This window comes from Pezoporus flaviventris, unplaced genomic scaffold (genome assembly GCF_033815535.1).
Source record: "Pezoporus flaviventris isolate CSIRO_AGI_PZ_B2104156 unplaced genomic scaffold, CSIRO_AGI_Pfla_v1 ptg000001l, whole genome shotgun sequence".
Classification (NCBI taxonomy): Eukaryota; Metazoa; Chordata; class Aves; order Psittaciformes; family Psittacidae; genus Pezoporus; species Pezoporus flaviventris.
In genome coordinates, this window is record NW_026892549.1 from 28,519,324 (window position 1) to 28,546,753 (window position 27,430).

The 27,430-nt window shown below is 41.0% G+C and overlaps 1 protein-coding gene and 1 long non-coding RNA gene across 8 annotated transcripts in view; both read right to left on the bottom strand.

The window, feature by feature from the left end:
• The window catches only part of CDHR1 (cadherin related family member 1), a 50,657-nt gene extending 36,512 nt beyond the window's left edge, over positions 1–14,145 (bottom strand). For 5 of the 7 annotated variants that reach the window (XM_061449894.1, XM_061449866.1, XM_061449875.1 and 2 more), the window contains exons 1-3: positions 12,173–14,145; positions 5,558–7,582; positions 4,705–4,800 (exon numbers count right to left, since the gene is read on the bottom strand). In XM_061449894.1, the coding sequence (XP_061305878.1) occupies positions 4,705–4,800; positions 5,558–5,618 (157 nt within the window). In that variant the 5' untranslated portion in view covers positions 5,619–7,582; positions 12,173–14,145. Of the gene's footprint in view, positions 1–4,704; positions 4,801–5,557; positions 8,049–12,172 lie in introns of those variants that run through there. The other 2 variants (XM_061449858.1, XM_061449850.1) reach the window with 2 other exon arrangements.
• A 2,476-nt stretch (positions 14,146–16,621) lies between these two features.
• On the bottom strand, positions 16,622–24,504 carry LOC133267561 (uncharacterized). Its single transcript, XR_009742802.1, has 3 exons — positions 24,365–24,504; positions 22,155–22,217; positions 16,622–18,755 (listed from the first exon to the last, which is right to left on the bottom strand). It is a non-coding gene; the product is annotated as an uncharacterized LOC133267561 (long non-coding RNA).
• Positions 24,505–27,430: the final 2,926 nt, after the last annotated feature.

Genomic DNA, 27,430 nt, shown 5'->3' on the forward strand with positions numbered 1-27,430 from the left:
CAACTGGGAACAACCCATCTGGGGGTAATTTTCAGATGTATCTGCAGTTTCTGTTAGAAGAATAAATACAAAAGTGATTGCTGTAACACGTGAGTCACCTGCACATGTCTGTGTAGTGCTCTGCTTTGCAGCGCAGCTCTATTTTGTGCAGCATCAGCTCTGCTGCAGTGGTGCAGAAGGCAGGCTGTGGTTTACAGTTTTATTCTGGAAGCTTCTAGTTTTCCTAGGAGGAAGACTTTAGTTTCTGCAAAAAGCTGAATATTTTCGCACCTTCAGAATTTTGGCCTTTCTGGAACCATCTGAATGTGACGTGTCGGTGGGTCTCTAGGTTTCAAGGCACAGCTTGGGATAGATCGTCCAGGTCTGTGTCCTTTCTAGTCAGAAAGGAATTATCATTTTTGAGGATAAAAAAAATGTGTGTCAATTCTTTCACTCAGATTCTCTTGGTGACAAGGAGGGCTGGAAACGGTGGGTAGAAAAAAAAATCCTTACAGGTTCAGCTATTATGTCTGTGAAGGATGAAATACAGAACCACATACAGAGAGATGGCTGAGTGCCAGGATGGGATTGCTGAGAGCTGAAGGAAGGACCAGGAAACACTTTAACAGGGATTCTCACCAGTATGGGGAGAATCAGCTGGATCAGGGTGATAGAAATGATGGGTACCAGAGGGGACAAGAGGGCTCTCCACAGCCAGCTAAGAACGATGGGAAGGAATGAGACCAGGAGTGTGTAGGAACAGCAGCTGAAGCTTGAAGGGTGACGTGACCTGAAATGCTCAGGCCGTGGTAGGTAGCTGGCAGCTGTAGCTTTGATCAAAGAACTACCACTGCAAACTGGCTTTTCATGGTGGGGAGAGCACACTTGGGCACATGGGGAAAAAAGACAGGAAAACCACAAGGATGAGATTGCAAAGATCTTCAGGGCATCGATGATGGCTGGGCTTTGAGAGAGTAATGAACTTAGGCCTTCTCACAGTATGCTTCAATCCCTTGGCTTTGCAGCTCTTCTCAGTCCCACTCTGTCCTCACTATGAAGGCTTACAGGGATTAATGAGGCAAGATGAAAGAAACAACCCGAAATAGCATCTCACACGTGCCTTAAGACCTTGATTAGGACAAGCACATGTACTTTCTGTATGTACACAGGCAACTCTTTGCAAAGTGCTAATCGCCCACCTACCCTGTTAACAGCCACACAAACTGCAACTGCTACTTCAGTTCATAACTTTTCCCATTCTTCTTAAATCTGGCACTGGAAAAGACTGCTGTTCTGGCCTTTCTTACCTCAGGGGGTCTCATGCTCTGCAGCAATAAATGGGATCTGGGAATCTGCAGACACTTTAAAGCTTTCATACAGAAATAGTATTTGCTCTTTTTGTGATAGCTTCTGTCACAGTGTATGTAACTTGGTAGATTACAACTATCTGCAAGTAAGCAAAATTGCATAAGGGAAAAGAAGGTCAAGTTAAGAATGATATAAGCAAGATAATGTGATTTTCTTGAATTTGATGCATTCATGCAGCCTCAGCCCTGCAATTTCTCTTTCTATAGTCACAAAGAGAATCCATCATCTCCTTTCAGTGCTCAGAATGCTCCATGTCCCTTGCCTACAGATGCCTGGGAATATAACTAGCACACACCATTTTGCCAACTGCTTGTAATCTCAGCGAGGCCAAAGACTGTAAAATTCCTGGAGTTTTATTAAAGCTGCTGTCCATGGCATTGCTGCTGCCAAGAAAAGCATCCTGCCTACAACTCCATATTTTATGTAAGCACAGTGAGGACCTAATGGCAACCTGCCTAATTTGCAGCACCTAAACCTGAGTGAAGCCATCCAGAATCAAACATATGTAAGTTTTAATCCCCGTTTTGCCACTGATCATCGTCCTCAAACTGAAAGATGACTGCTGGAGTGTGGATGCTTGAGACTGCACATGGATTTGGGGGACCAGATGTCTCCTCCTCCTTCTGGAGAAGATCGGTGCAGAGTGATGAAGAGTAACAACCTCCTCTGTGGTGTGAGACCCATCACTGGGGCCACAGAAAATGGTGAGCCTGGTAGCCATTTAGCACAGGCGGTGTGTGAGCCCTCACTAAGCTCTGGCACGAAACTCTGACTGTGGTCTGATGTGAACACTGGTCCCTTCACCCTGCATAAAGCTGAATGAACACCCAGCACTGCAGCACTGAAGTGTTTGTGCCCTCCCCTTGAGAGAGCAAAGCCAAAGCATCTTCAAGGGGTGAGTGTGCTAACGCGGGTTGGGGGTAGCCACAGCAATTTTCAATGAACGAACCGCAAGCAGCCATATTCCAGTGGAATTTCCTAAAGTGCTTTCACGAGAGAGGACCCTGCAATACTTAAGAATTTTAGTCAGTCTTCCAGGAATTAGCCCAAAGAAGCACTGGCAGCTGCATGGCAAAGCTACCACATTTGCAGTTCTCAAAAGTAAGGTGTTATCTCCCTTTCCCAAGAGTTTCTCTAGGCCCTTTGGAAAAGCCTAAGCTCAACACTCTCTAAGATTTCACCTCAGAGAAATGCTTTTGGTGGCACCTTTGGAATTTTAACTCAGAAGCTTCTTCTCATGTCTTTTAAAGCACATTTATATAGCAAATTAGAATTTCAAGCCAGGCAATGTAAACACACTCTGGATGAAGCCAGCAAGCATGAGGCACAACAGCACTGCAGACGGAGCAGCTTGAGCTTTTTCACTGCTGCAACCAAATTATAAACTCCCCAGGGACCCCTATGTACCTAATCTGGCTGCTAATGTTACAAAAGCACATGCAAAAGCCACCATGTATTTGTCATAATCCTTCCTTGGGCTAGTTAGAACAGTAACCTGGGCTCTGATCCCTCACACTCCTGTTTATCTGTTGAAGCATGCATGCTGTCCATTTTTCTCTACCTGGAGCCCCACAGCAGATGCACTGTGTCTCAGTGCTGGCAAATTACTGCACTTTGCTGCTGCAGGGAGGGCTGTCATCCAAGAGTACACGTGGTGCTGTGCTCTTGATAGGAAGGACATTTCTGACTATGTTGCAGCTCTGTGCCATCTTTAGCTCCCCAACCTCATGCAGGTGGCTGGAGGCTCCCAGCAGTGGCAGGGAGAGGCTGATGCTCTGTAAATGTCTGCAGTCTAGCACCACACCAGGGGATGGGAGTTTGATAATAAGCAACTTGTACTGCATGCGGTTTGAGTGGTGGAGTTGGCAAACACCACCCCAAACAAACTGAGTCGGGGTCCCATTCTGTGGCTATCTGGCATTACAAGCCTTATGTACACCAGTAGGTGAGTGATTCCAGTGGCTAATCTTACTCCAACAGGCAGCAGAGCTGTCTGGATCACCAAGGCTGAGCAAGTGTGGTTTCTGCATGAATCCAGACAGAAGCACAGCAAAAACTGCAGCTCCTTGATCTGTTTCTGGCTTTTGCAAGTGCCACTACATTACTGTTGGCCTTCAGCTGAGGTTTCCACCTTAAGCTTGACCAAGCTTTTAGCAAATCCCTTCTGCATCATAAGCAAGCTCTTTTTAAGTTCTTTGGCTAGATGCGTCACCTCTATGCTATGTCCCACCTTCCCCTCTTCTCTGGTTGAGCAGGCAAAGAAGTCACTGCTTCCCAGTTACCTTATCCTCATCGTTTAGCATGCCCAGTGTGGATCTTGGCTGACACTGACACCACTGGGCCAGGAATGGAGACTGAGCAAACGCCAGGTAGCTGCTGCTTCCCAAAGCAATGAGTGACCCCGGTCATGTTTAGGAAGGCAAGGCCAGCAGTGTTGGTCTTCCAGATGGCGCTGTGCCCTCTGGATCCTTCTTCCCCCCCCCCTGCTGTGCAACCTCTGCACAGCCATCTTCCTCCTCTATGCATGAGGCAGGTAACAGATAGTACTGTTTGCAATAGCTAAGCACTCTCCTGATTTAGACTGTAAAAGCTACAGACAAACAGGAAAAAAATCCTAGACCAAGCCTCAGTACAATGTTTGAAGAAAAGGCAGTGTTCATCACTGTAATAGATTTTGCATAAATTTTTCTTTAGTGTTCAGAAATTATTCTTTCTCCATGAAAAATATTGATTATAAATGGCCTTTTTGTTCCTGTTGAATTTTTCTTAATGCAACTACAGTTAAAAGAAGCATAAACAGACCTGCCTCAAAATGCTGAAAGCTGAAAAATGTACCAACTTTTGAATTTTCAATAAAACAAACCCTTTTTGGAAAACATCAGTTATTTGGACAAAGCAATTTTCACTCTGAGTAGAAACATTTTCTACCATAACATTTGTACCATAAACATGAAAAATGCGATAACTGTTCAAAGAAAATCATGCCTCTATTACTTTTCAATGTACAGGTTGCTTTTACCAAGGCTGATAAAATCACTAACAACTAGGCTTTCTTCTCATAAGCATCTACAGATTGGTAAGAAGCCCCTCACCCCCATTATTTCTGATCCCAGCAATATCTGTGCTCTAATGCTGTGAAAAAAATGGTGGACCAAGAAAAGGGGAGCTAAAATTTGTGTTTTAAATTGCAGCCACAACTCAAACATGTCATTTTAAATTTGGGCCAACTAAAAGCTTGAGAGAAAAGCACATAAGACCACAGTAGACAACAACAACCGACAACAAAATACATGTTGCTAATCAAAAGAGCAAGAAGGTCCAGTGTCACAATTTAAACATACTAATTTTAATACTGACCAACAGGTGTGTCCTCCGAAAGGCTGAGAAGTGCCATGTTCCCATTTGTGCTTCTGGCTCCGTTATCAAAGAAATAGGGGGCATAATTTGCCTGAACTGCAATTAAAACAAAACAGAAGCCAAATAAAAGCATTTTGTAGGTGGCAGTTATTTGGCTTTGTTACCTGACTTTCAGTAAACATGAGCTGTTTGGGAAATACTATGAGTGTGTAACTTACACATTTGCTGCAATGGACTTTCAGAACTATATCGGTACAGGTATTTTAAATAATATTACATCTACCTGTTGCTGTGCCAGTGTTCACACAGCATCAAATAGAGGAAGAGTATATGGAAAAAAAACCCGAACCAAAACCAAACAAACCAAGTAGCAGGGTTTCTTTAAAACATCTGTCACAGATAACTTCATTGCAAAATTAACCTTTTCAGCTTCCAGCGACTGTACACCTCTCACATACTCTACACATGTAAGTCTGAAACTTTCCCAGTGCCTCAGTACCTTACCCAATATTCTAACCACATTGTGTCTTAAAATTATGCCCACAGCAAGAGCAATTACCCAGAATTAAATAGTTACTTACTTCCTGCCAGACAACAGCAAAGTTAAAACGAAAAAAAAAAAAGAAACAACAAATTAGTTGTCATTCTACTGACTGACTGTTAGAGCTTCAAACAGCCCCTTTGAAACCAAACTCTGAATTATAAACACAGTGGGTAACATTTGCACGGGGATCAGTTGCCAAGGAAAATATTTCAGGACAACATTACCACATCAGTAAGGATTAATACAAGATTTAAGGTTCTGCTTGTATCCTCCTGCATTTTTATTTAACAAATTGATTATTGTACTCACCCAGACAAACGTGCACCAAACTGAGAAATAAGGAGGGAGTGAAATGCCTTACATGCTTCATCTCACTGAAGAAAGTGCCAATTTCTTCTCTGTTTCAACTTATGTTTTTTTTGTTTTGTTTTTCTCTCTGAAAGGTCCAGGAAAGTGTCCTTCAGACTGATGTAGTAGAGAAATGTGCAAGAGGCAGTAGCAGATGCTAAGATGTTAAGCGGATGACAAGTCTTAATTTCTGAGGAATTTAAAGAAGCTCCTTCCTACTACCTAATTAGACCAATTACTTTGCAGGGAGCTGTGGGACTCATTTCTGAGACAAGATTTGGAGGAATCAGTGAACTCTCATAGGTTCTGCTTTTAGTACTGTATTTGTGTTGTCCAAGCACACAAGTCAGAGAGAAGGTAAAGTAAAAAACCATTTTCATTCTAAACTCTGTCTTTAACTCTCTAAGCCAGTCCTCTATTTTTGAGAACTAAAAGAGTTTCCTCTTTATTTTAGCTTTGATAATCTTAAGAAACTACAAAGGAAGAAAATCCAGCATTAGCAACAAACAATAAATGTGATTGTTCCTCATTTAAAGGAAACAATCACATTTATGATAGCAAAAAGTACACAAAATTGCATACTAAAAATGCAGAAATCAAAATGCTGTTTTCAAGAGCTGGCCTGATCATTTAATTCTTAAACTGCATGAATTTCTGAAAGTGCCTTTTACATTCAGAGGTAATTTTTGACCAACATACTAAAAAGTGTGTTTAGCCACCAAGTTAATAAAGTAGCTTTTTTTCATTGCTTGCTTTGATTTTCTGCACATAAAAGGTGTTTGCGCTGCTGTAAAATATATATCATCCAATAATTATAGAGTTAAAAACCAGTCACCCTGGGAAGTTATTCACATACAAAGCTTTCGGCTGCTTAAAAGAAACCTCATCAGTGGTACTACTTAGCTTCCAGTCAAGGAGATGTTTATGTAGTGGCTTAGCTGTTTAAAGTTGACCTGAGTAAGGCAAAGCACTTACCCTGTAAGGATGTGTTAATGGAGTTTTCTGGGGTTTAATTAACAGCCTGCCTGAAAGAAATGTCTAAGAAATTAATCACAGAGTTTTTCATTGCAATACTTTAAAATGTGACAGAAGCTACACTTTCTTCCAGGCAGAGCCCCTTGGCGCTGGTGCTGGCAAGGAGAGCCCTGGTACCCCATCTGGTACACTCAGGTCTCCCACAGAGTTGCTGCTGCTGCAGAGCTTGCTACAGGATGACCTGACGGTGCTGTCAGCCCCTCGGGGCCTTCTCAGGGCTGGGGAGCATTCCTGCTACAGCAGGACCTCGTGGCCGTTATCAGTGCATGGGTCCCATGTAACTCGGTGGGACGCTGCATGTCCTGCAGCATCCAGCTAGGCTGTGGGCAGGCAAACCACTGCTAGCTCCAGAACAGGCTGGAGACACGGAAAGCAAGTGCAGAGCCAGGAAGCAGCTCCAGACTGGCCAACAGTGGAGATTTTTGGCTCCCTCATTCATCCATGTGTTTTATCATTACCTGCTAAGATTTTGGGAGAGACAAGTGTTTCCTACACCTAACCCTGCAGACAGCGTCTTCCTTGTCAACACCTGCCTGCTAAAGGTGGGCAGCGCTCCTGGGCTAGCTTTCCTCACATGCACAGGAGAGGGATGGCTTGGGCAGTTTCTATGTTATTTTTCCTACAGAGGGAGCTGCCAGTTAGGTCCTGCTGCATATTTATAGCGTACCTTACTCACCAGTTGCTGAAGTTGCAGGGTGAATGACTGATGGAGGAGGCCATGGGAGAGAAGTCTTTGCTGCAGGTACAGCGCTGTGATACTCCCATGCTGTGGACAGAGCATTTCTGCACCTTCAGATTTCCCTGGACCTACAGTGCTGCTGGGAAGACACCTCTGCCTGCAGAACAAATCAACCATAAGGCTCCCAGAAAGGTAGAACTCTTGGACAAAATATTGCCAAAATCCATCATCCATTGTGGAACTTGCCAGAGAATGGTACACAGAGCAAAAGCCTAAAAAGGCTCCAATTTGTTTGATTAGACAAATTATTGAAGATTAGGTTCATCGGTGACTAGCAAATGCGATACGGATGCAAACCCTGGCTCAGTAAGGCACTAAATCACCATCTGCCAGAAGCAAGAAAGTTAAACTAAGGGAAGGCTCTTTGTCATCTTGATCTTTTTCTAACCCTCTCCTGAAAGATCAGACTTTAGGTGTGACTGTATGACTATTCTTGTAGAGCAGTGTTTGTAAAGGCTCTGTGTCGAATCAATGTGTGACTGCAAAGCTCAGGGGAGCCTGCAGCAGGCAACCAAGAAAAACAAATGTATTTTTAGTACATTTAAATTCATGATATGGGTATCTAAAGCTGAAAACTGTGTGGGAGGGGATACACATATAGAAGATGGATACAAATGTAGTCCCTGTTACAGATTTAACCATTCCACCACTGTCAAAAGTAATATTAAACCACTGATAAAATCACAGAAATGCACCTGCATGGTGCCCAAAAGGAAACATAAATAGCACCCAGATGTCCTTTCACCTGCCTCTTCAGTCCAGAACTAACAACAAGCTTTTTTTCTACATACTATTTTCCTAGTTTTTGTTCAAGTTAATAGCTGCCTGTTCCCCTGGTTGCATCCCCCAGGAATCTAAATCTCTAGGGCCTGCATCTCCAAGGAAGCAAAATGTCTCACTTCTGAATTTCAATGAATTTGAGCTCTTAATCCCCTTAGAATTTGAAAACCTAGCTAGTATGTGTCTATGCACACTCAGATACGTACTTAGCACAGCAATACTCTGACAGTACTTTGTTTCTCTCAGAAAATGTGCTTTCATCAAAGCTAATACAGTCCATGGATCCAGGCTGATTTTGATACATTTTCACTTTGTGAAAAAAAAGGTGAAGGAGGGGGTTTCTGGAGAGCAGTATATTCTGTCCCAAGAGTTTTAGCAATAGAAAGATTGCTCTGTCTATGTAGAAGAAACTTTTGGTTTCATATATTTTTAGTGTATCAAGTAGCAAGAACCATAAAGAAGAACAAAACATACACATTTGAACTGAACCATTTGTTTTCCCAGGATGTTCTGTTTGCTATGACATATAATATATTGATATTTACTGTGAAATATAATATATACTGTTCAGTATGAAAACATATCTGGAAAGATCCAATAGTTTCAGGAAAAAAGTTCTGGGTTTGGGTCACTGACTAGCAAGATCTACTGCAGACTGCTGGACAACCTGAATTTTTATAAAATAAAAGTTTTAATGTTGAAGGATGCTACAACAATGCAATGAATACTTTTGCAGACTTCACCCCTTCTGACTGCAGCTTGTGTGTACTGGCACCAGGACAGCATTGTTGCAACTGCTGGTTTGGGCACTGTTAAGCCCACTGAGATACCCTGAGCCATTGAAGGCTTCTCTTCCCCCAGAAGAAATCCATACCCCAAACCAAAACCAGATCCTTACAGGGCACAGGGGCCAGACAAAAAACTGACCACACACAAGTCCCTACCAGCTTCTTCCCTCTTATTGCTCTGAGCCTTCAAGAATCTTGGAAAAACCCAGGAACCAAGATGTTTACTTTTCTTAGCCCTAAACCCCAGTTTGAGACTACTAGTCTTCCTTAGCCAAGTATGGCTGAGAAGAAATGGGCTTCCACAAGTACTGAGAGCTACACTTCTTCTATTTCTACATCCCTGAATATGGGAATAATGGGCCTCACCAAGACAGCTGTTCTTGAGCCCAATCTCAATACCACACAGAAAATGTAGGCCAAACTAGAACTAGCAACAGATGCCAGCATTAAAGAACACATAAAATACAACAAGACCCCAACCCCTCACCCCTGCAGCAACACCAGTCTGAGCTTAGGGCTCCCCAGGAGGCCTGCTTACAGCTGGCAACGAGCAGGTGCCTCTATTTGGCCACTATCATCCCTGCAGACACTCACTGCTACCCGAATTGGCAGTCTGAGCAGAGAGGGCAAAGTCTGAGCTGGCACAGAGATAAATTACTCTTTCCGCATTGTGGGTGGCCCTTCCACCTCAGGGCAATCACATTAGAGCTGCCTACCTGGAGGAAGACTGTTTGGCATATAAATGTGAGGTTTCCATGAGCTGCATTTCAATCAGCTTTCAGATGGTTACATGTATTTGCAATTTAACAATTAAGAATAGAAAGAAAAATAAAATTAGAGGCTAACAGAGACTAAATTATTTTGCACTGCCCTGCTTTGCTTTATATTAACTATGGAGTCTTCAGATTTTATGCCTGCTTCTGACTTAAAACTCTCCTTACTCTTGCAAATTTGAATGTGATAGGAAACTTCTTATTTAGCTTTGAAAGAGCAAAGGCAGGCAAGCAGGGCGTGTCTGCAACATACAGCACAGGTAAGACAGATACCCTAACAACCCTGAGTTTAACAGAGCTGTAATCACAGCTGGGCTGTCCCATATGTGTATCCGCTATACACTTGACATACAAAGCAGTAAGTACAGCAAGAAGCTTCTCTTCCAAATAGACGGCAAGACTCTCTAAAAGAGCAGGTATACAATTATATCCATACAGAATCTCATACCTGTGAAAATGAACTTTACAACCATGACCAAAGCTGAGGGTGAGAGCTTTTTAAAGAAAATGAACCAAAACTCGGTCTACCTGCACTAAAACCACTCACTTGTGTTCACTCCCACTGCCGTGAAAAGCTAGAAGGAAGTCAGCAGTTTTGTTCCAGTAACTGCTAGTGAAGTGTTATTGTAAGGTTACAAGACAAACCTTGAAGGAGGAAATACTTCATTGTTTCAGCACGCACAGACAGAGACCAAATTATGGAGGTATGTATGGTCAATATTTCATAGGGCACAGAATAATGTCAGATTTTCCTGTCCCTAACTTCTTAAATGGTCTTATATAGTGGAGTCAGTCTAGAATCTTCTCTTGCTGGGGGAGTATTTTTAAAGGCCAAACTCCACATATATAATCTAAATAAATACAATTTTAATTCTCTGTGGACCCCAGTTTACTGGACCTCTGATAGTGTTTCTGCTTGGCACAAACTGTGAGAAATGACTCACTGCAGCACATCAGGAACCAAAAAAAGTTACACAAGTAGCAGAGCAAACAGGGTAAGATAATGGTCTATGAACAGGATGTACCCAGGGCTCCTTTAGACAAAGTGGTCTTAAAAAATGAATAACACTATCCTGTGAGGTCAGACAGTCCTGTTATTTCACATACCACAATATATTTAATGACATACTACAGCTTTGTACAACAATATCATGAGAGAACCGCAGATGTGATGCCCTTATCTACAAAGGAATTAAGAAATGACAATGGGAAGAAAACAGAGAGACAGCAGACGCTAAGCATCTAGCAATTTTAGCATTTCCACGGTGACTTTTAATAGGATGTCAGAGTGCTTCCCACCAAACTGTAGTGAGGGTTTTTTCCCTATAGGTAAAGGGGCAATGCTGTCCTCCCCTCAGAAAAGAAACTACAGTCTGCAAAACAAACACCTCGGGGCACTTGCCTGCATGATTCATCATGAGTTGTTGTCCTTGACTCTGGGTGGCAGCAGAGAAGGTTTAGGAACACCTAAGAAAAAGAAGTAACACTCCCACTGTTTCATCTCAGGTACAGCTCATCCTGGTTGTAGTCTGCCAAGAGCGTTTTATAGCGTTTGCAAAAAGGCTGCTGTAGGTAACTGGGGAAAGGAGAATATTTGCCACAGCTGCTAGGTAATTAAGGTTCCTGCTATGCCATTTAACTAGCTTAGAGGCTTTTAAAGGCCTCTGCAAAATCTGTTTACGATTCAGTAACTTTGCCTCTTTGGAAGCTACATATCACTCTCCTCATTTTGTTTTGACAGGGACAGAAGAAGAACAAATAGTCCGTAGAATATCCAGGTATATTTAGGTGGCCCACATTCATTCCAGCAGCATAATCTCTGATGGATGTGGTGCCACAGAGCATGACACAGATCGGAAATATGACATTTAACAACAGACAGTCTAAGTTATTTATGGAAGAACTAGTACTGTTCATTGTTTTGCCTGTAAAAGTTGTACATATAACTCAGAGGTGGGGTGTGAATAACAAATGAATCAAGGTTTTACAGTTTACTTAGTGTGTCTGAGAAAAATAACAAGACTTGTCAAGGCAGAGCAAAGAAATGCCTGTGTTCTTCTCATAAATCTTCTGGCTGGCATGCATACCATGGGCATCACCGTAAAGATGCCCTGCTTACATGGCATTAATATGATCTGTTGAACCAGGGGATGTATGAAAACTAAACATGTTCTTTTCACTGCCACGTATAACCAAACTCAGCTGTTCAGTACAGGAATGGCATGAATACCATTAGATGAACCCTTGCTAGAAATCCACTCTAGACAACACCAGCACTTCAGCCACAGGGGCTGGTGTGGAGAATTACCTGGATTTTACTCAGATATACGTGTGACACCCTGGCTGCAGATGGGTCTTCCTATGACGCCTCTTTGGAATGTAGATGTGAGCCTTAACGTTCTCAGAAGGGAATCCCAGAACTCAGCAATTCTCAAATTGGGTTAAGTACTGAGGTACTTACCTTGTTAGGATCTGGGAGGTCCAACCAGCCCACAGCATATCTCAGCCTTCGATTGCTGTAACAGAGAGAAACCTGAGCATTTAGGCAGCCTTAGACAAAAATAGTGCTTATCCTTAACCTAGAAAGCAAGATGTATTTCAGCAAGTTTTCTAGTTATAACAAAAGGCCTAAATACTCCACTTTGAGGCAATTTACCTTACCTCAAAAATATGTGGGACTATCTCTATTCCCACATACACTTTTCTAGCAGCTGTCTAGCTTTTGCCTGGAGAGACTTCTACAGCCAATAGTCCTGTACATATGTTGGTTCTCAAAATAAATAGTTTAACCTCTCCAGATGTCAGCTCTTCATACCTACCAGCTCTGCCTGTGTCTCCTATGTCTACCTCTGCTCTTACCATTTCCTCCCACGCCTTCAAGTACTGTGCTTATTTGGGTTGTTGGTTTTTTTTAATGATAATATTCAATAAAGCTAATCAATAGAACTATATAAGAAGAATCTCAAAAACAAATTTTAATTTGAGAAATTAATGAAATTAGCTGGGAACAGACTTCCACATCTGGTAACTGGGATTACATGATCCAAAATTACTACAGTGAAGGCTGAAACACAAACGAAGTGACAGAAAAATCCCTACTCACTGTGACTTTAACATGATTAGATGATGCCTTGAAACAGAGATGCTCAAATCTTGTAACTGAAACTGTCCTTGAAAAAAAAATTATGTCTGGAAACAACAAATGCAATGCAGAAATATTTTATGCCACATCTTTTTGACAATGTGCGCTCCAGTCAGTCTCATGAACAGAAATTCATGGAGTTAAAGTAGTTCAGCACAAGGAGAACAACTTGAGGAAATTTAGACAGCAGAATAATATCTCTGAGATAAGATCTCACATAGATCTGACAAAGAATGGGTGGGGGACCATCTTGCTTGAGACAAAAGATGACTTTTCTAGTCAGAACAGCCAGTAAGGAAAGCTTGGCATCAAAAACTGTAAAAACATGTGTAGGAACAGAAGAAAGCATGGAAAAAAAGTTGGGGAAGGAAGCAGAGAGAAATTTTTTTCAATAGACAGGGAAAGGTGCAAAGCACATTTATAATAACATCACAAAGAGAAGATTGGCTTCCCTTCTCAGACTTAAGGATCTCTTTTAAAATCTCTTGAGTCTTGACTTAAATTGATGGAAATCTAGGGGAGTTCTTTTCAGAGATCATCGAAGGTGGAGCTTATGAGGTTAAGGCCAACCATGCACACAGTGCTTTGCTAGACGTAACTTCAGGTCAGATTTTTTTTTAATCTCTCTTTTCATCAGCCACTCACCTGAAGATTTTTGCAGAAGAAAGCAGCAATACTGATAGATATTTAACTAAGGTAAAGGATAATGATGAATTGTTTAACCTTGGTACATTCAAACGATTTCAAGATAAGAGCCCAGTGACAATTGTCATCGTTTACTGTTTCCCAAATAATGAAAAGTTAACAACTGGAAAGCCAGTGAGTTGAAAAGAACACTTTAAAGAAGGACTTGCGAACACTGCTGCATTATCTCATCTCATTCAGAATCTTGTTTTCAACCATCTGGCTGCTTCTCTGATAGCATTTGTAAATGCTCTCTTTTTTTCTTCAAACTTCTCTTTGTAGGACAACATCTTTCTTCCCAGGCACACTGACCTCTTGGGGAAAATTCCAGGGTAGAAACAGGTTTTAGCCTTGCTGGCACAAAGCTGTGTGTAAAACCACACACCTGGCACTGACTGTGTGACAGGGCTCTGCAACAGTGCAAACAGGAAGTCTTGTCTTTAGAACTCACTTTGCAAAGACAGCATTTTCCAGTACACTTCAGTTTTGGGAGCTGATTTTAAGAGCAGGATAGAGAGATTTGATTTTCATAGACCAGGCAAACTGTATGGACTACAGTCTAACTGAACAGTGCCTCAAGAATGTCTTTTCCCCCCCCGAGGTTAGGATCATTGCTGATGACAAAACAACAATCACAGAACCCAGCAGATAACCACTTTTCTTCACTGACTTAAGCCCTAAAGTGCCATCTTGCCAGTCAAACGAGGGAAACACTGCTGCTCTTTATCTTTTGGACTTGGAGATCCTATTAGCCAGGATCTAGAAGTTGCTTTGACTGCACTACACTTACCAGAAATGCATGTGAACATTAATACAGTTAAGAGATTGTACAGGTGCCTAGTGGGCAGTTAATCACAATCATCCACTGACCGGGCATTTTTGTGTGCACTGAACTTTTGAATGCCTCCTATATAAGGTTTAAATCATCACCTGTGAATATCTGTGCTGTACTGCCAGCTGGGACTAATCAGCTCTTGAACTGGATCATTATGCATCATTCTTGATGCAGTTTTGAGTTTCTGACAGAAACTGGGCTTGGAATGACAGCTTCTTGTGACTACAGAGATTTTTGTGATAGTGTCAGGCTGAAGGAGACAGACAAGTCATGTTCAGTTTAGGATCTCTCACAGGCACATAGTGACCTGATTTCTCTGATAATGCTGAAAGCCTCTGAAAGAGGCTGACCAGATGGCATTGTGAATATAAGGTGCTTATCCTACAGCAAATCTCTGGCCTTAGCCACTCCCTTGCAGAGCATCAGCCTGAAAATGTGGAATTTAATCCCCTACATCTGAAGATACTCACAGTCAGTGCATCTGAAACACACTAACCAATGCTGGCACAAAGGTTGAATGACAACTTGAACAAATCCATGTCCAGACACTGAACTTTTCTGGCAGATATCACCACCACTGAAATATTGAAAACCAAAGCAATTTTTGGGAATGCTTCCTCTGCCAATACCCCTCCTCTGAGCTTAAAAGGCAAAGCATGACAAGACCTTTTAGCGTTCAAAACCAACATAGGTTATCCAGTGGCTGCCCTAAGTCTTGTAATACTGAAGGGCTACTAGGAAGAACAGACATAAACAGGTTGGAGTCAATATCTTAGTTCATGCAATTTCATGTCGGACTAAGGAGCTCTCTTGCTTCCCACCACCAATTGAAAGAATACTTAATCTTGCAGAGAAATTAGCCGCGGTGAAGACAACTGCTCACATCTAATAAGAACTGCTTGATCTGAGGCAAAAAGAAGATTGATGTGTAAGGGAGTTTTCTCCTCACCTTCCACCTACAAGAGGAGAAAGTCAGTCCTAAGCTTTGGCCAAATTCTTCCCAGAAAAAACTTTAGTAAAAGGGTATACACATCTGATCTGCATTCACCGTCTGACAATACTTTCCTAAAGCTATTCATGGCAGGGTGTGTGTGCGTGTGTGTGTGTGCAGCTACAATATCAGACTAAATAGAATCAGGCAACAGATCTCCAGACTTGATCCAATGAATACTGAAGTCACCAGGAGTCTTCCACTTAGTTTTGGCAAGAGTTATTTTATATATCTTATGTATCATGTATATCTACAACAGGAAGTATTTATCCCTCTTTTCTTATGTTTCACCTGAGTTTATTATTTGAGATGACAATGTCCATGCAGAATTTTAGTTTTCCTTAGCAAACACAATTCCAAGAAGTTGCCATTAGTCCATACTTTGGATAAACAGAACTTCTCCAGAGCTAAAATCCTAAAGTCTTCAACTATACCTAGGCCTTTGCCTCAGTTGTTTGCTACAGTTTAGAGGGCTGAAAGGCCAATAGCAGAAGCACCCGTTAGACCTTTTGGGATCCCATTCTGTATAAAGCCCACATAATTTAATTTCTTTTATTACTCACTTTGAAAGGAGAGATTCCCAAACCTGCCTCTGCACCAACCAACACTCCCTGACAGCAGGGATCATTTCTCCATTGCTCCTGACAATTCACAGTCATAGTGCCAAATAAGACAGACTGATTTGAGGTTTTCTGGTGGTATTAAGTTCTAAACAAAGTGAGGGGCTACCTGGCTCATTTAGTTCACAAGGTCAGACCATGATCTAATCTGTTCTGACAGGCATAGAGATACTTCAAAAACACCTTTACTGGAACCTGGAACTTGAAGGAACTATTGTTCCTATTGTGCAATTTTCTTGTTTGACAGCCAAATGCACACAAAAACACAAGATACAAAAAAAAAACCAGCAAAACACAAACCCAAAACATTTGTCAGATTGGACAAGCTAAATTTACTACTTTATTTCTGCATACAGCTTGTGCATTTTGAAAACCCACAGAGCAAATATATGTTACTCCTCAGGTAATACCAAACAAATATATGTAGAAGTGAAAGGAAAACAAAAGGAAGAACAGATGCCTGTAAGTGAACCCAGCATCAGATGGTAGCTCTGTTTTACCACATGAGGAAAACAGCCTGGTACATAAAAATCAAACTCTGTTGAGGAATCACCTTCAAGGGCTGACATATGACGTCCTGATACCTCTAGATGAAGCAAAAAAGCATGTTTGGGCAGCAGTCACAATCTATGCTGAAATAATTTGAAAATATCTGTTTTATTTTGTTCAGCAAAGACTAGGACCTCACACAAGTAGCATCTTTAACTTGAACAGCCCTTAACCTTAGGTTGAGGCCAGTTAGGGAAACTCAGAGAGTAAAAATACTGGAGCGCATTAAGTGGTGTCCCAGGATCCCTCCAGAGACCCATAGTATTCTTTTAATTGTGCTAATGGTCTTTGATGCTTATGTTTTTGCTATCAGAGAAAACATTTTGCCTGAAGAGGACTGGAGAGTGTGGGGTGAAGAGAAAAATCGTACAGCATTTTTTCAGATGTAAAAGAAAACTTCATGCTTGTTCACAATGCTTTATATAGAGCTGAAAACACACATGGTTATATCTTACAGAGTAAAAACCTGCTGCAAACATTTAATACCAAAAATTCTCTTCACATTTATTTGTCATTTGTATTCTATGGATTCCTTCTACAAAAGACAAAATAGAAATAAAATACGCTGGCCCAGTGATCAGCAACAGAACAATCAAACATAACTGCTTTGCCATCCTCCTGACTCAAAGATCTTGCGAGGAGAACTGGCAGCTCCTTCATCCTCAATATAAAAATGCTATACATGGTCAGCTCTTCAAAAATAGGAAGCTAAGAGTCAGATCTATCTAATCTCAAAACTAATAAGAAAATAAAACGATAACAAGCACACAGGAGACTCAGAAATAGGTTCAATTGCTCATTACAATAGAAACACTGACAGTGAGGGCATGGCTTCATGGAACTGCCCGTATCTGTGACCCTTGGGAATTGCATTTGCCTGTGTGGGCTACAACAGGCCTCTGACTGCCCCCATTCAACTCCTCCAAATTCTGAAGGGCACTGAGACTATTCCTATTGTACTGAAAATTATTTTAAGAGAAGCAGTGGTACTATGAGTACTGAGGGAAAAAATATTATTTCCAATCTGCAATTTCCCCAAGAGCAGGAAATCTTCCTCCTCCTCATATTCACTAGAAGGAAAAATGAATTTATGAACAAGCAAATAATTCTGTTTTAAGGACTTGCTTCCAGGCAGAGAAATAACATATGCAGAGGACAATGAGGAAAGGACAAAAGATACGTGAGTAAAGACACCAATCACTGCTAATGATACCAGCAGAGTGTGCTCCAGTTTCTCTGTTGTTCAGCCCTTTGGTATTATTCTTTGCATTAATTTCATGTTCCAGCAATTTTTGTTTATTGGGTGATCACACAACTCAGGTGTCTTGAAAGAACAGATGCCTTCTGGCTTCAGGAGGAAGATATTTAATCTGATTAGCTTTAACACTTTTCACTATGCTGTTTAATAACCACTTGATGACATTCTTCTAGGAAGTTAAACAGGTCTCTTTGCTTTTAAAGTCAGATTTAAACCCTCAGAGGAGATGATACTCAAAAGCTTACCACTGTACTCAAATCTGGTCCTTTACCACTTTTTTAACAATCTGCTTATCTAGTTTCTCAGCTGTTTCTAAATGATGAACTCTATCTCACTTGCTAGAAATGTAATTTCAAGTGAATTTCAAGCACTGAGAGCAAAGGCTGCAGTAAAAATCATCATGTGCCTAGCTACAAACACGATCATTTTGTCAATACAAAATTAATAATTCATAGAAAAGGTTAAATATGCACATATACCAACAACTAGAAACAATAACATCAGTCCTTCACCACCTGTCAGGCAATCCATAAACACTAAATATACTGATTCAGCTAGGTCTTTAACCAGCTCTCCTTCTCCTCTCACTTGAGGACCTAAATCCCTGTTTGGTGCAGAGGAATATACAAGTGACATGAAGTCTGGTGGCAGCCAGACAGCTTTTCCTGACTCTTTAGCTGCCAGGCTAATGTTATCAAGATGATGGAGCCCGAGTGAATGAATAAACAGTAATGAAGCCTTTCCCAAATGAAAAAAATAAGATACACTCATGTCCTGTCTGTGCAAGCAGGGCCCTCCACCAAGTAAAGCACTGTGAGATGTGCCAGCAGGCAGATGTTTTTCATCCTGTTCTCACTCTGCTCATTTTAACTGTGGAAGGGGTCCAGGAACTTTTTTAAGGGCTTTCTGAGGACAATTCTTGCAGTATTTCCTTATTTCCATCAGACTCATTTTGAAATTCATATCTGTAAAACAAAGATGGAAAGGAGAGAAAATGGAAAGAGTTGTTTAATTGGGAGTGTGGAGCATGGCACAAAACTTTAATACCTGAAGCTAAGCTGTGTTTGTATGGGCAGGCTTAAATTATCAGGGTGGATAATGAAAATGGATGTGATGGTAGTTTTCTTTTTATTTCCCTTGTCATTAGGTTCCTGGAGATCAATCATTCACAGCAGCTTTTTCTCCCGGTACCAAGGGTGCATAATCACTGAAAACATGATTGCTGCTGCTGGAAGTTTCTACAGTCAGATGAAGGTCTTCATAGTTACAGGGGCAGTGCTACTGTCTCTCCAGAGCTCAAGTCCCACAATCAACAGTATCATCCCCTTACTATCATCACATTCACCATCTTTCCTGGACAGAAGCCACAGGCTGACATTGCCTTGAAATATTCTCTTTCTGGGACAGTAATTGTTTCTGATGAAAGAACAGAGTTATAGAAAATCAGTGGTTTTGCTTTAAAAGTAGTATGGTTAAATTACCTGCCTCCTTCAGCCACACTGAGTTAGCCTCTGAGTGGCTTTGCAGCTTCCTCTAAGCACATGCCCAGCACAAAGAATGGTGCAGAGTAACCCTCATAAAAGCACTGTGTAAAGCAAGTAGCATTCTTCTAGAACAGACAGCACCACAGACTCACAAGTCACCCAGAACTCTCAGAACAACACAAAACAAAGCTAACGTTGTACAATTCCAGTCCATAACTGTGTATGAAGCAATCCACTGTGTTTAGCTTTGGGCAGTTGCTGCATTACACTTAAGCTTTTACACCTGCCTCTCAATAAGAGTTGAAACAGATTCAGATCAAGCATTTTCATATAAGCAGGTTTGTAACAGAGACAAGAAGGCATGTGCAACAGACAGGAGCACGATGCATGAAAGCAAACAGCAATCCCTGACCTAAACCAGGTTTGACTGCAGCTGGGGGCAGGAGATGGTCCCTGTAAGCATGTCCAAGTGCTCAAGAGAGCAAGGGCAGAGTCTAATGGGGACAAGCAAAAATCATCAAGTATTGCTAGGTCTGCAACAGAGAAAGACATTTCAGATTCCTTTTGTAAGAGATCCTTGTGGTGAATTTACAGGGTTTTATGGAGCGCTTCCTTTGTACTTCTTTCTCCCCCTCAACATAGTACTTTCCATTGCTCTGCGAGACCAGTATTACTGTATTTTACCCACAGGGAGCAGTTTCAAAGGAACATTTGCTTTGGAAGCACATTTTATCAGAGAGTTTTCATGCCTGTTGCATAAAAAAACCCTAAAACACATCCTACTTTGTCAGATAGCAGAACATACCTCAGAATGAGAAGTAATAACCATGCTCATTGTAAGAAGTCTCAGTACTTTGGAAAGGTTATAGGCCTCACGAGGTAAGACATGGCATCCCTTTCAGGCCAAGAGCAACAAAAGCCACATCTGTGCATTCAGCTGCATGCTGCAGTCCTCTTAGATGAGCTGTGAACCCACTGTTGTTGCTGCAGATCATTTAGAGCTGAAATCCTCTGTTGCTACTGCACTTACTAATTAAATAAGACCCCAAACAGATATAAAATCATGACCCACAAGCATAACTCTGAAATGGGTTCACTGTTTCTGGTATCAATTAGACACTGCCTATAAAACAAAACCCATGATTCAGCACTGGGAGACTGGAGGGAAAGACACCAGCTAAAGGGAAACCTAGGTTTATCTAAATACAAAAAGGAACAAAGCATTTAAAGTATTTTATCAGCTGGAATGAATTTGCTGGGAAGTTCAAATTAGTCATAGAATCATAGACTAATAGAATAGTTAAGGTTGGAAAGGACCTTAAGATCATCTAGTTCCAAATTAGTCATTTTAGGATGAAAAGATTAGAAGGTAAATAAGTAAATAGGAAATAGACTATTTTAAATCAAATTCTGTATCTTTAGAGTTTAATGTAAGTTATCACCTAGCCATTTTAATGACTTTAGAAACTGTTATCCTAAAGAGCATACCTAATCATTTTATCCTAAACTTGTTCATGGTTTAGGCTTTTTTACTGGGGTCTTACTGAAACCAGGGATACAACGGACATACAGAAAGAAGTAAACTGAGCTTTTTTGGACTAGTGACAGTGTCAAATCACCATAATAAGGATATATGAAAGTGGACAAGGTTGCTAAGAGATAAAACTGCCATATTTATACAGTGAAAGCACTGATTTGATGGCAGAAATTCCAATCACCACTTTAGCAAACACTGACTCCACAGGAAATCTGCATTTTGCTATCAAAAGTAGCTCTAACTAGAATGGGAAATTTAATTTCAGATTTAGTTCTCCGATTGCTCACATGAGCAAGAAGCTAAGGTAACTCTGAGCTGCCTCACTCATTCTGGCATTACCTTGTTCCAGAGCCAGGCAAAGGAGGCTGGTTTCAGCCTTGTGCAGGTACACAGAGCATTTTAAGTAAACAAAGAGGTACCTAGGCAGGGAATACTGAGCTTGTAGCTGGAAGTATTTGCATCGGAACTCCAGTTCAGAGTGAGACACCAGCCACTCAGAAAACAAGGAAAAAAAAACAAAACCAAAACCTAAAACTCAAACAGTGAAGATTGGTTTTCTGAAAGGGAAGCTACCATTTTAAACTCCCATCTAGAATGTGGATACTTTAAAAAGCAGCAAAGTGCTTTGCCTTCGCTTTGAAGGCTGTGGCTGTTCTCTATTTCCCCTTGGAATAAATGGTCTCAAAATAACCACAGGGTGGTCTTCCCCTTCCACTTGCTCTGAGCAGGGAACATATTTAGCTTGGAAAAATCTACCGTGTACTTCAATGCAAGTGGATTTCTACTTGTGCAGTCTTTAGACACGCATATTTAGGACAAATTCCATCTCAGGTAATTCTTGTTCCTGGTGGGGCTGCGGGTTCAAAAACTGTATTTTTAGGAATTTACAGAATTACACTTTGGTTGATCTCTCAAAACATGGAGATGGATGCAGCCACAAATAGGCAATGATGGAATACACCAAGGCAAAGGCATGAAAAGACTTTTGTAGACTATTCTTATTAATGAGGGACTATGCTATGGCTTTCTGTCCTCAAAACAAGAATAAAACCTTCTAGGAAGCAGGAAGTGATATGAATACTTTATGCATTGATCAGACTATATCATATTTCTCTTGATTGTTTTACACTGTGAGCACTAAACAGATTCTCTTCTGCTCTTATTTCTTCCTAATCCAAGCATTCAGTAAGTTAATTGAGAAAAGAGAACAATTTCAGTAGTGCGATGAAGATAATACCTTCACGGAAAATTCTGCAAAGTTTTCAAACAGAAAAACCTCTACATACTGTGATTTATCTATAATGATTACCTAATTAATGCAATGAAACTGTAAATCTTATTACCTTTAGGCACTTTTTTGTTGAATTTGGGTAGTTTTGAGCGACTGACTTCTTTAACCTTCCTACCTAAGGGTGAAGAAGAATACATTACCAGTGGAGACAGATAATGCAAATAGCTCTACATATGTATTCTAAATAGATTACAGTCCACAGACATTTTAATTACCATATTTATCATTGAAATCCTTGAACAGAGAGATCTGTGAAACAAAACATCATCATGACTCATGTTTACACCTGTGCACAGCTTTATTTATTTATTTATTCCCATTCCTAGCATGGAATGGAAATTAATTTGTTCTTTTCCATCATTACGAGTACATACACTGGATACATGAAGACTTTTTACCCTTTGAAATGTCACATATTGGCAATACAAGCAGCAAATCTAGATGTTTTAACCTAAGAAAAACTCTGCGCTCTTTTTATAGTTACATCACTTAATGAAAACATAAAAGATTACCAAGTGGGAGAAAGCATATCTCTGTGTCCATATGAACAGGAGCGTAGAATAAATTTCTTTGGGTGAGCAAAGCCATTTAGCTATTCCCTCCCTACTAGACCTAAATAAGTGTGCTGTTGATTGCACTTGACAAGTTATGTGCTGGACACGTTAAAGGGGGAAGAAAGTTTGACACTGGAGCTGAGGTAGGTCAGAAAGGACAGAGGTAGGTGATTTCTCAGAAACAAAATCTCGTATGTGCTCAATGTTTCTGGAAATCCCTGTGGCACAGTTCTACAGCCAAGGCTAGTGGTTGTGGCTGCTGTAGCATCTAAGAGGTCTGAAGTATCTTGTCACCATCGTTTCATTCTGTTGTAACAGGTTTTACATTCATCTTGCACACCCAGGCACTTCTACCTTCCCATCAGTGTGTTTATGGATAAGGAACAATGTCCTTTGCACACTTTCTCTCCACCTTCTGACTCGTTGAAGGACCAAACTCCTAGGATGCACAGTAATAAAAAGAGAGCATTATTACAGGATGCTGAGTGTATTCGTTTAGGTTTACAGGGTACTCCTGTCTCCTGCCCTTTCTGGACAGACTTATACTATGCTCCTGAAGACAAATCTAGAAATTCTCCAACTCCCTTTGCACTCTTCCTTACGTTTTCATCAACAGGTTTGGGAACCCTGAATAAATAGAGAAGTGGAAAATGCAAAGGGAGCAGAAGAACTTCAGGTATCACCGCTCTGGCAAACAGCTCTACCACTCAGAACAGACTCCAGTAAATGAGAAAACTGGGCAGCTTACTTGATCAGTTTGAAAGACAATCACATGTTGTCTTCCATGTCTCTCCACACTCATTTACAAATAAAGTGATTCTAATGAGGTGTCTAGAAAATACAAAGCATGGCAAATCTGCTGCTCCTGACCTTTGAACATTTAGCTTATTTGGTTTTCCTTATCTCATATTCATTCTTTACATCTTGTGTAAAATAAACGCATGGAGCAATCATGGTAGCTCTCCAAGATTTACAACATCAAACATCAAATCTGAACAGGTAACTGTAAAAGTTGCAACTTTCAATTTAAAAATCCTACTAAACTGTCCCCCTGCAAACCCAGAATGACATCTCTAGAGATGTGGCTACAGATAGATGCAAAACCCCCTGTTTTTAAGATTTAAACTGCTCAATGAATTTGCACAATTTGGAATACTGCAAAATGGTAACTCAGTGCCGCAAGGGAATACTGCAATTAAAGTGAAATACCAGTGGTTAAAAAATGAGTCAAGACTGATAGAAGGTCAGAAGAGCCACTCCCACCTGTTTCACTGTTCTGTAAAGAATTTCTCATTTACTCCAGTTCTGGTGACCTGAATGCTACCTATTCCCTTGTTCCATAAGGGTAGAAACCTTTTCCATTAATGCATTTTTCACAATTCAGAAAAAATATATAATTTTTAGATTGGCAGATGGTTATCTACTGGAAAAGTAATAGACTTTTTTTCAGAGGAGCAGGTTTCAGAACACAGATTAAGGTAAAAGTTAATCATGCTGAGGAATGCAAGAGGAAGTAACAGATAGGAAACACTACTGTCCATACAAAACAAAGCATTGATATGCAAACACATTCTGCAGTCTAATTCCTTTCCTAAATTCATTTTCTCCTTTCCAGTTGTCAAGCTGTTTTCTTTTAATTAAAGTGTTTTTATATCACAAAAGGAAAGAATAAGATAGGAGACAATTGTGTTATAAGGATATACTGTACCTTCTGCGGTAAAGGCATTGAGAAACAAAAGAAGGACAACCAAAAATTCACAGAGTACCAGAAGCTTCATCTTTCCAACTATCATGAGACCAGACGTCTTTACTGAGGCTGAACAAGCATTCCAGTCTGCCTCCAGTGCAACCTTACCTTTATATAAGGGCGACAAAAGGAATGCTGTGTTCAGAATGGGTGGAGATTTGGCCTTTGAATTGCACTTCAATGGATGAAATGAAACAGCCATTGCTATTATGAGAAGCAGTTTACTCAAAATTAGGCAACAGCTGGCTCCAGTTACAAAGGAGCACCTGGCTTTCAGTATTAGAGTATTCAGGGATGCTCCGATGGGGAGAGTTTGTGTGTGGTTCACAGCAGCCTCCTTAGGTGACCTTGTGTGCTCCTTTGTATACTTGGAACGGCAGCAAGTACACCTGAAATAAAGGTGTGCGGAAAGTGAACCGGAACTGAAAGGCAAACCAAACCCATAGTGTTTAAATCAAAGCAACTGCCAATGTGTTGTTAGCATAATTAACAGGACAGCTGGATAAGCAGCAGATTTCTGAGTTTATTATTAACTTCTCAGTATCTTTTATATCAGATAATTAAGTCTGTTACAGAGATTCCAGTTAACAATCAATTTTAAGAAGTCCATCAAATTCAACACAGTATCAAGGTTCAACAAACAGAATATGCTCTGAGCTATTTAGCCTTAAAAGCTGGGAGTGGTACCTGCAAGCCATTCAGACTTGGAACTGCAGCAGGACAGGTGGCTTCACTCTAGTGCGCAAACATTGCCCTTCTGTCCCTCCCCAAATTTCAAAGTTACAGTATTTTAAGTTGTGGATTTGGCTTGTTTCTTGCACTGGATCAGCAGCCTTCCAAATCAGTTTATCTCTTTATCTACCAATTTTCACCAAAAAAACTTATTTCTAGATTCTTAGCTGGGACAGCTGACCCCAACTGATCCAAGTGGTACCCCAGACCACATGCTGTCATGCTCAGCATGTAAAGCTGGGGGGATAAGGACTAATGAGGGGACGTTTGGAGTGATGACATTTGTCTTCTGAGTAGCCGTTATGTGTGATGGAGCCCTGCTGTCCTGGGAATGGCTGAACACCTGCCTGCCAATGGGAAGTAGTGAATTAATTCCTTGTTTGGCTTTGCTTGTGCATGTGGCTTCTGCTTTACCCATTAAACTGCCTTATCTGAACCCATGAGTTTTCTCCCTTTTGCTCTTCCAGTTCTCTTCCCCTGTCCAGACAGGAGGGTAAGTGAGTAAGAGACTGGTTAGTGCTCAGTTGCTGACTGGGAGTAACCCACAATACCCAAAGAATTTTTCATGTCCTTTTAGCATTGACTAGAACCATTCCCTTCTCTTTCAGTGTGCACAGTAAGAAATAAAAGTGAATACAGAAGAGGAAGGTAACCAGGTAAGATGGGAGATGAGTTGCATAAGAGAACCTTATCTCATGAAGGCTACTGACATTTCCAGCTATGTTAATTTAAATAAACTGAAAAAATGTTGGAATGTTACATGCACTACAGCTGCTGCCAACACCTACTTCAAAAAAAAAAAAAACAAAAAACCAAAACCAAACGTTTTTCTTCTGAAATATTTACAACAGAATACTGGCAACAGGCATGTTTACAAAAGACTTCTTTTTTAAATATAGATAACTGCATTATGATCATAGCATCCACCCCAAGCAAGAAAGCAGCATGTGCTACTTCGATGCTCCATTTGTTTTCTGCTGGAAAGAGACAGGCTGCTACTCAGTCTGCTCTGTTACAACAATCCAAGCCCTCCAGCTACTGTGATGGGAAATGAAGCAAACCTGCACACATATCACTGCACGAACAAATACCCCACAGAGGGGCAATTAAGCAGGTGGTGGGAAGCTCTTTTGTCTGCCCAGGGGAAAATTTTAAATGGTTTATGCTCCTGCCTTTCAGCCTGCTTTTGTATTTCTGAGTCTGGAGAAGCCAAAACAACAACTTAGTTAAAAGCTATTGTGCCAAAAGGAGCACAAAGGACTTTGCCAGATGAGTCTGAAGTATTGCCCACAAACCTACAAGTCTGCTTGCTACCAAAGGAGGCTGCCAGTATCTCTACATCTTTGGTTAAGCAAATTTGAAGATCTTACCTGCAAAGTCATTTTGGTCCTCAGGCCAGAGAGGATCAGTGACTGCTACTTGAGTGTGGTAGAATGGTCAATTTCTGTATTTTCTTCTTCTCCAATGTGTACAGTATCTGCAGCCTTGATACTCTCATCTGTTCTGCTGAAGACACATCACCTTGTATAAGAAAAACCATCCTTAGTCTTACGCTCTCTGATTCGCAGCCTTTATTTCACACAATCTGCTTTGCTGTTGCCAGCTGCCTATGTCCTCTACTCAGCATGAATTTGCCAGTAATTATACTCATTCAGGTCAGCTTTTAAAATATCCCCTTACCTGGTGTTCACAGTCACCTCCATTTTTGCCCTTGAGTCTGTTCTCTTTTCATACTTCTTTCTCCCCTTCTGCCACCCCCGTGCCTTTCTCTCAAGCAGTTCTTCCCCAGTATCGTTTTCCCTTTATTATGACCCGGTAAGAGGTGAACACCACTTTTTGTTACAACTGTTTAACTGATTCCAGCTATTTCTTTCTAAGGCATGAGCCTACTTTATTTTTTGGCAGAAATATTTTGACTATTCAAGAAAACAGAAGTGCATGAAAACCTAAGTGCTCTTTTTTTAACCAGTCACAAATCATATCTACATGCTTACGCTCTACCAGCATTCCTTGTGGAAGAGAAAGTTCAAGCATAAGATTTTCTGCTCATCACCTAGGCTAAATTTTCACTCAGGATAATCTCTCATAATATGCTGGGGCTAGAAACCCACTAATGCACGTACCAAGCTGAGACGAGTTAGCTTTTGAAATCTCGTGAGGAGTTGGAGCTCTCCGCTGAGAGACAGCAAAGTTTGTCTCACCATCACCAGCTGTCCCACCAAGCCAAAGTCACTCTCACCTGCTGCCAGGAAGCCCACACCCTCCCTGACAACAGCAGCCCTCTTTTCACGTTCG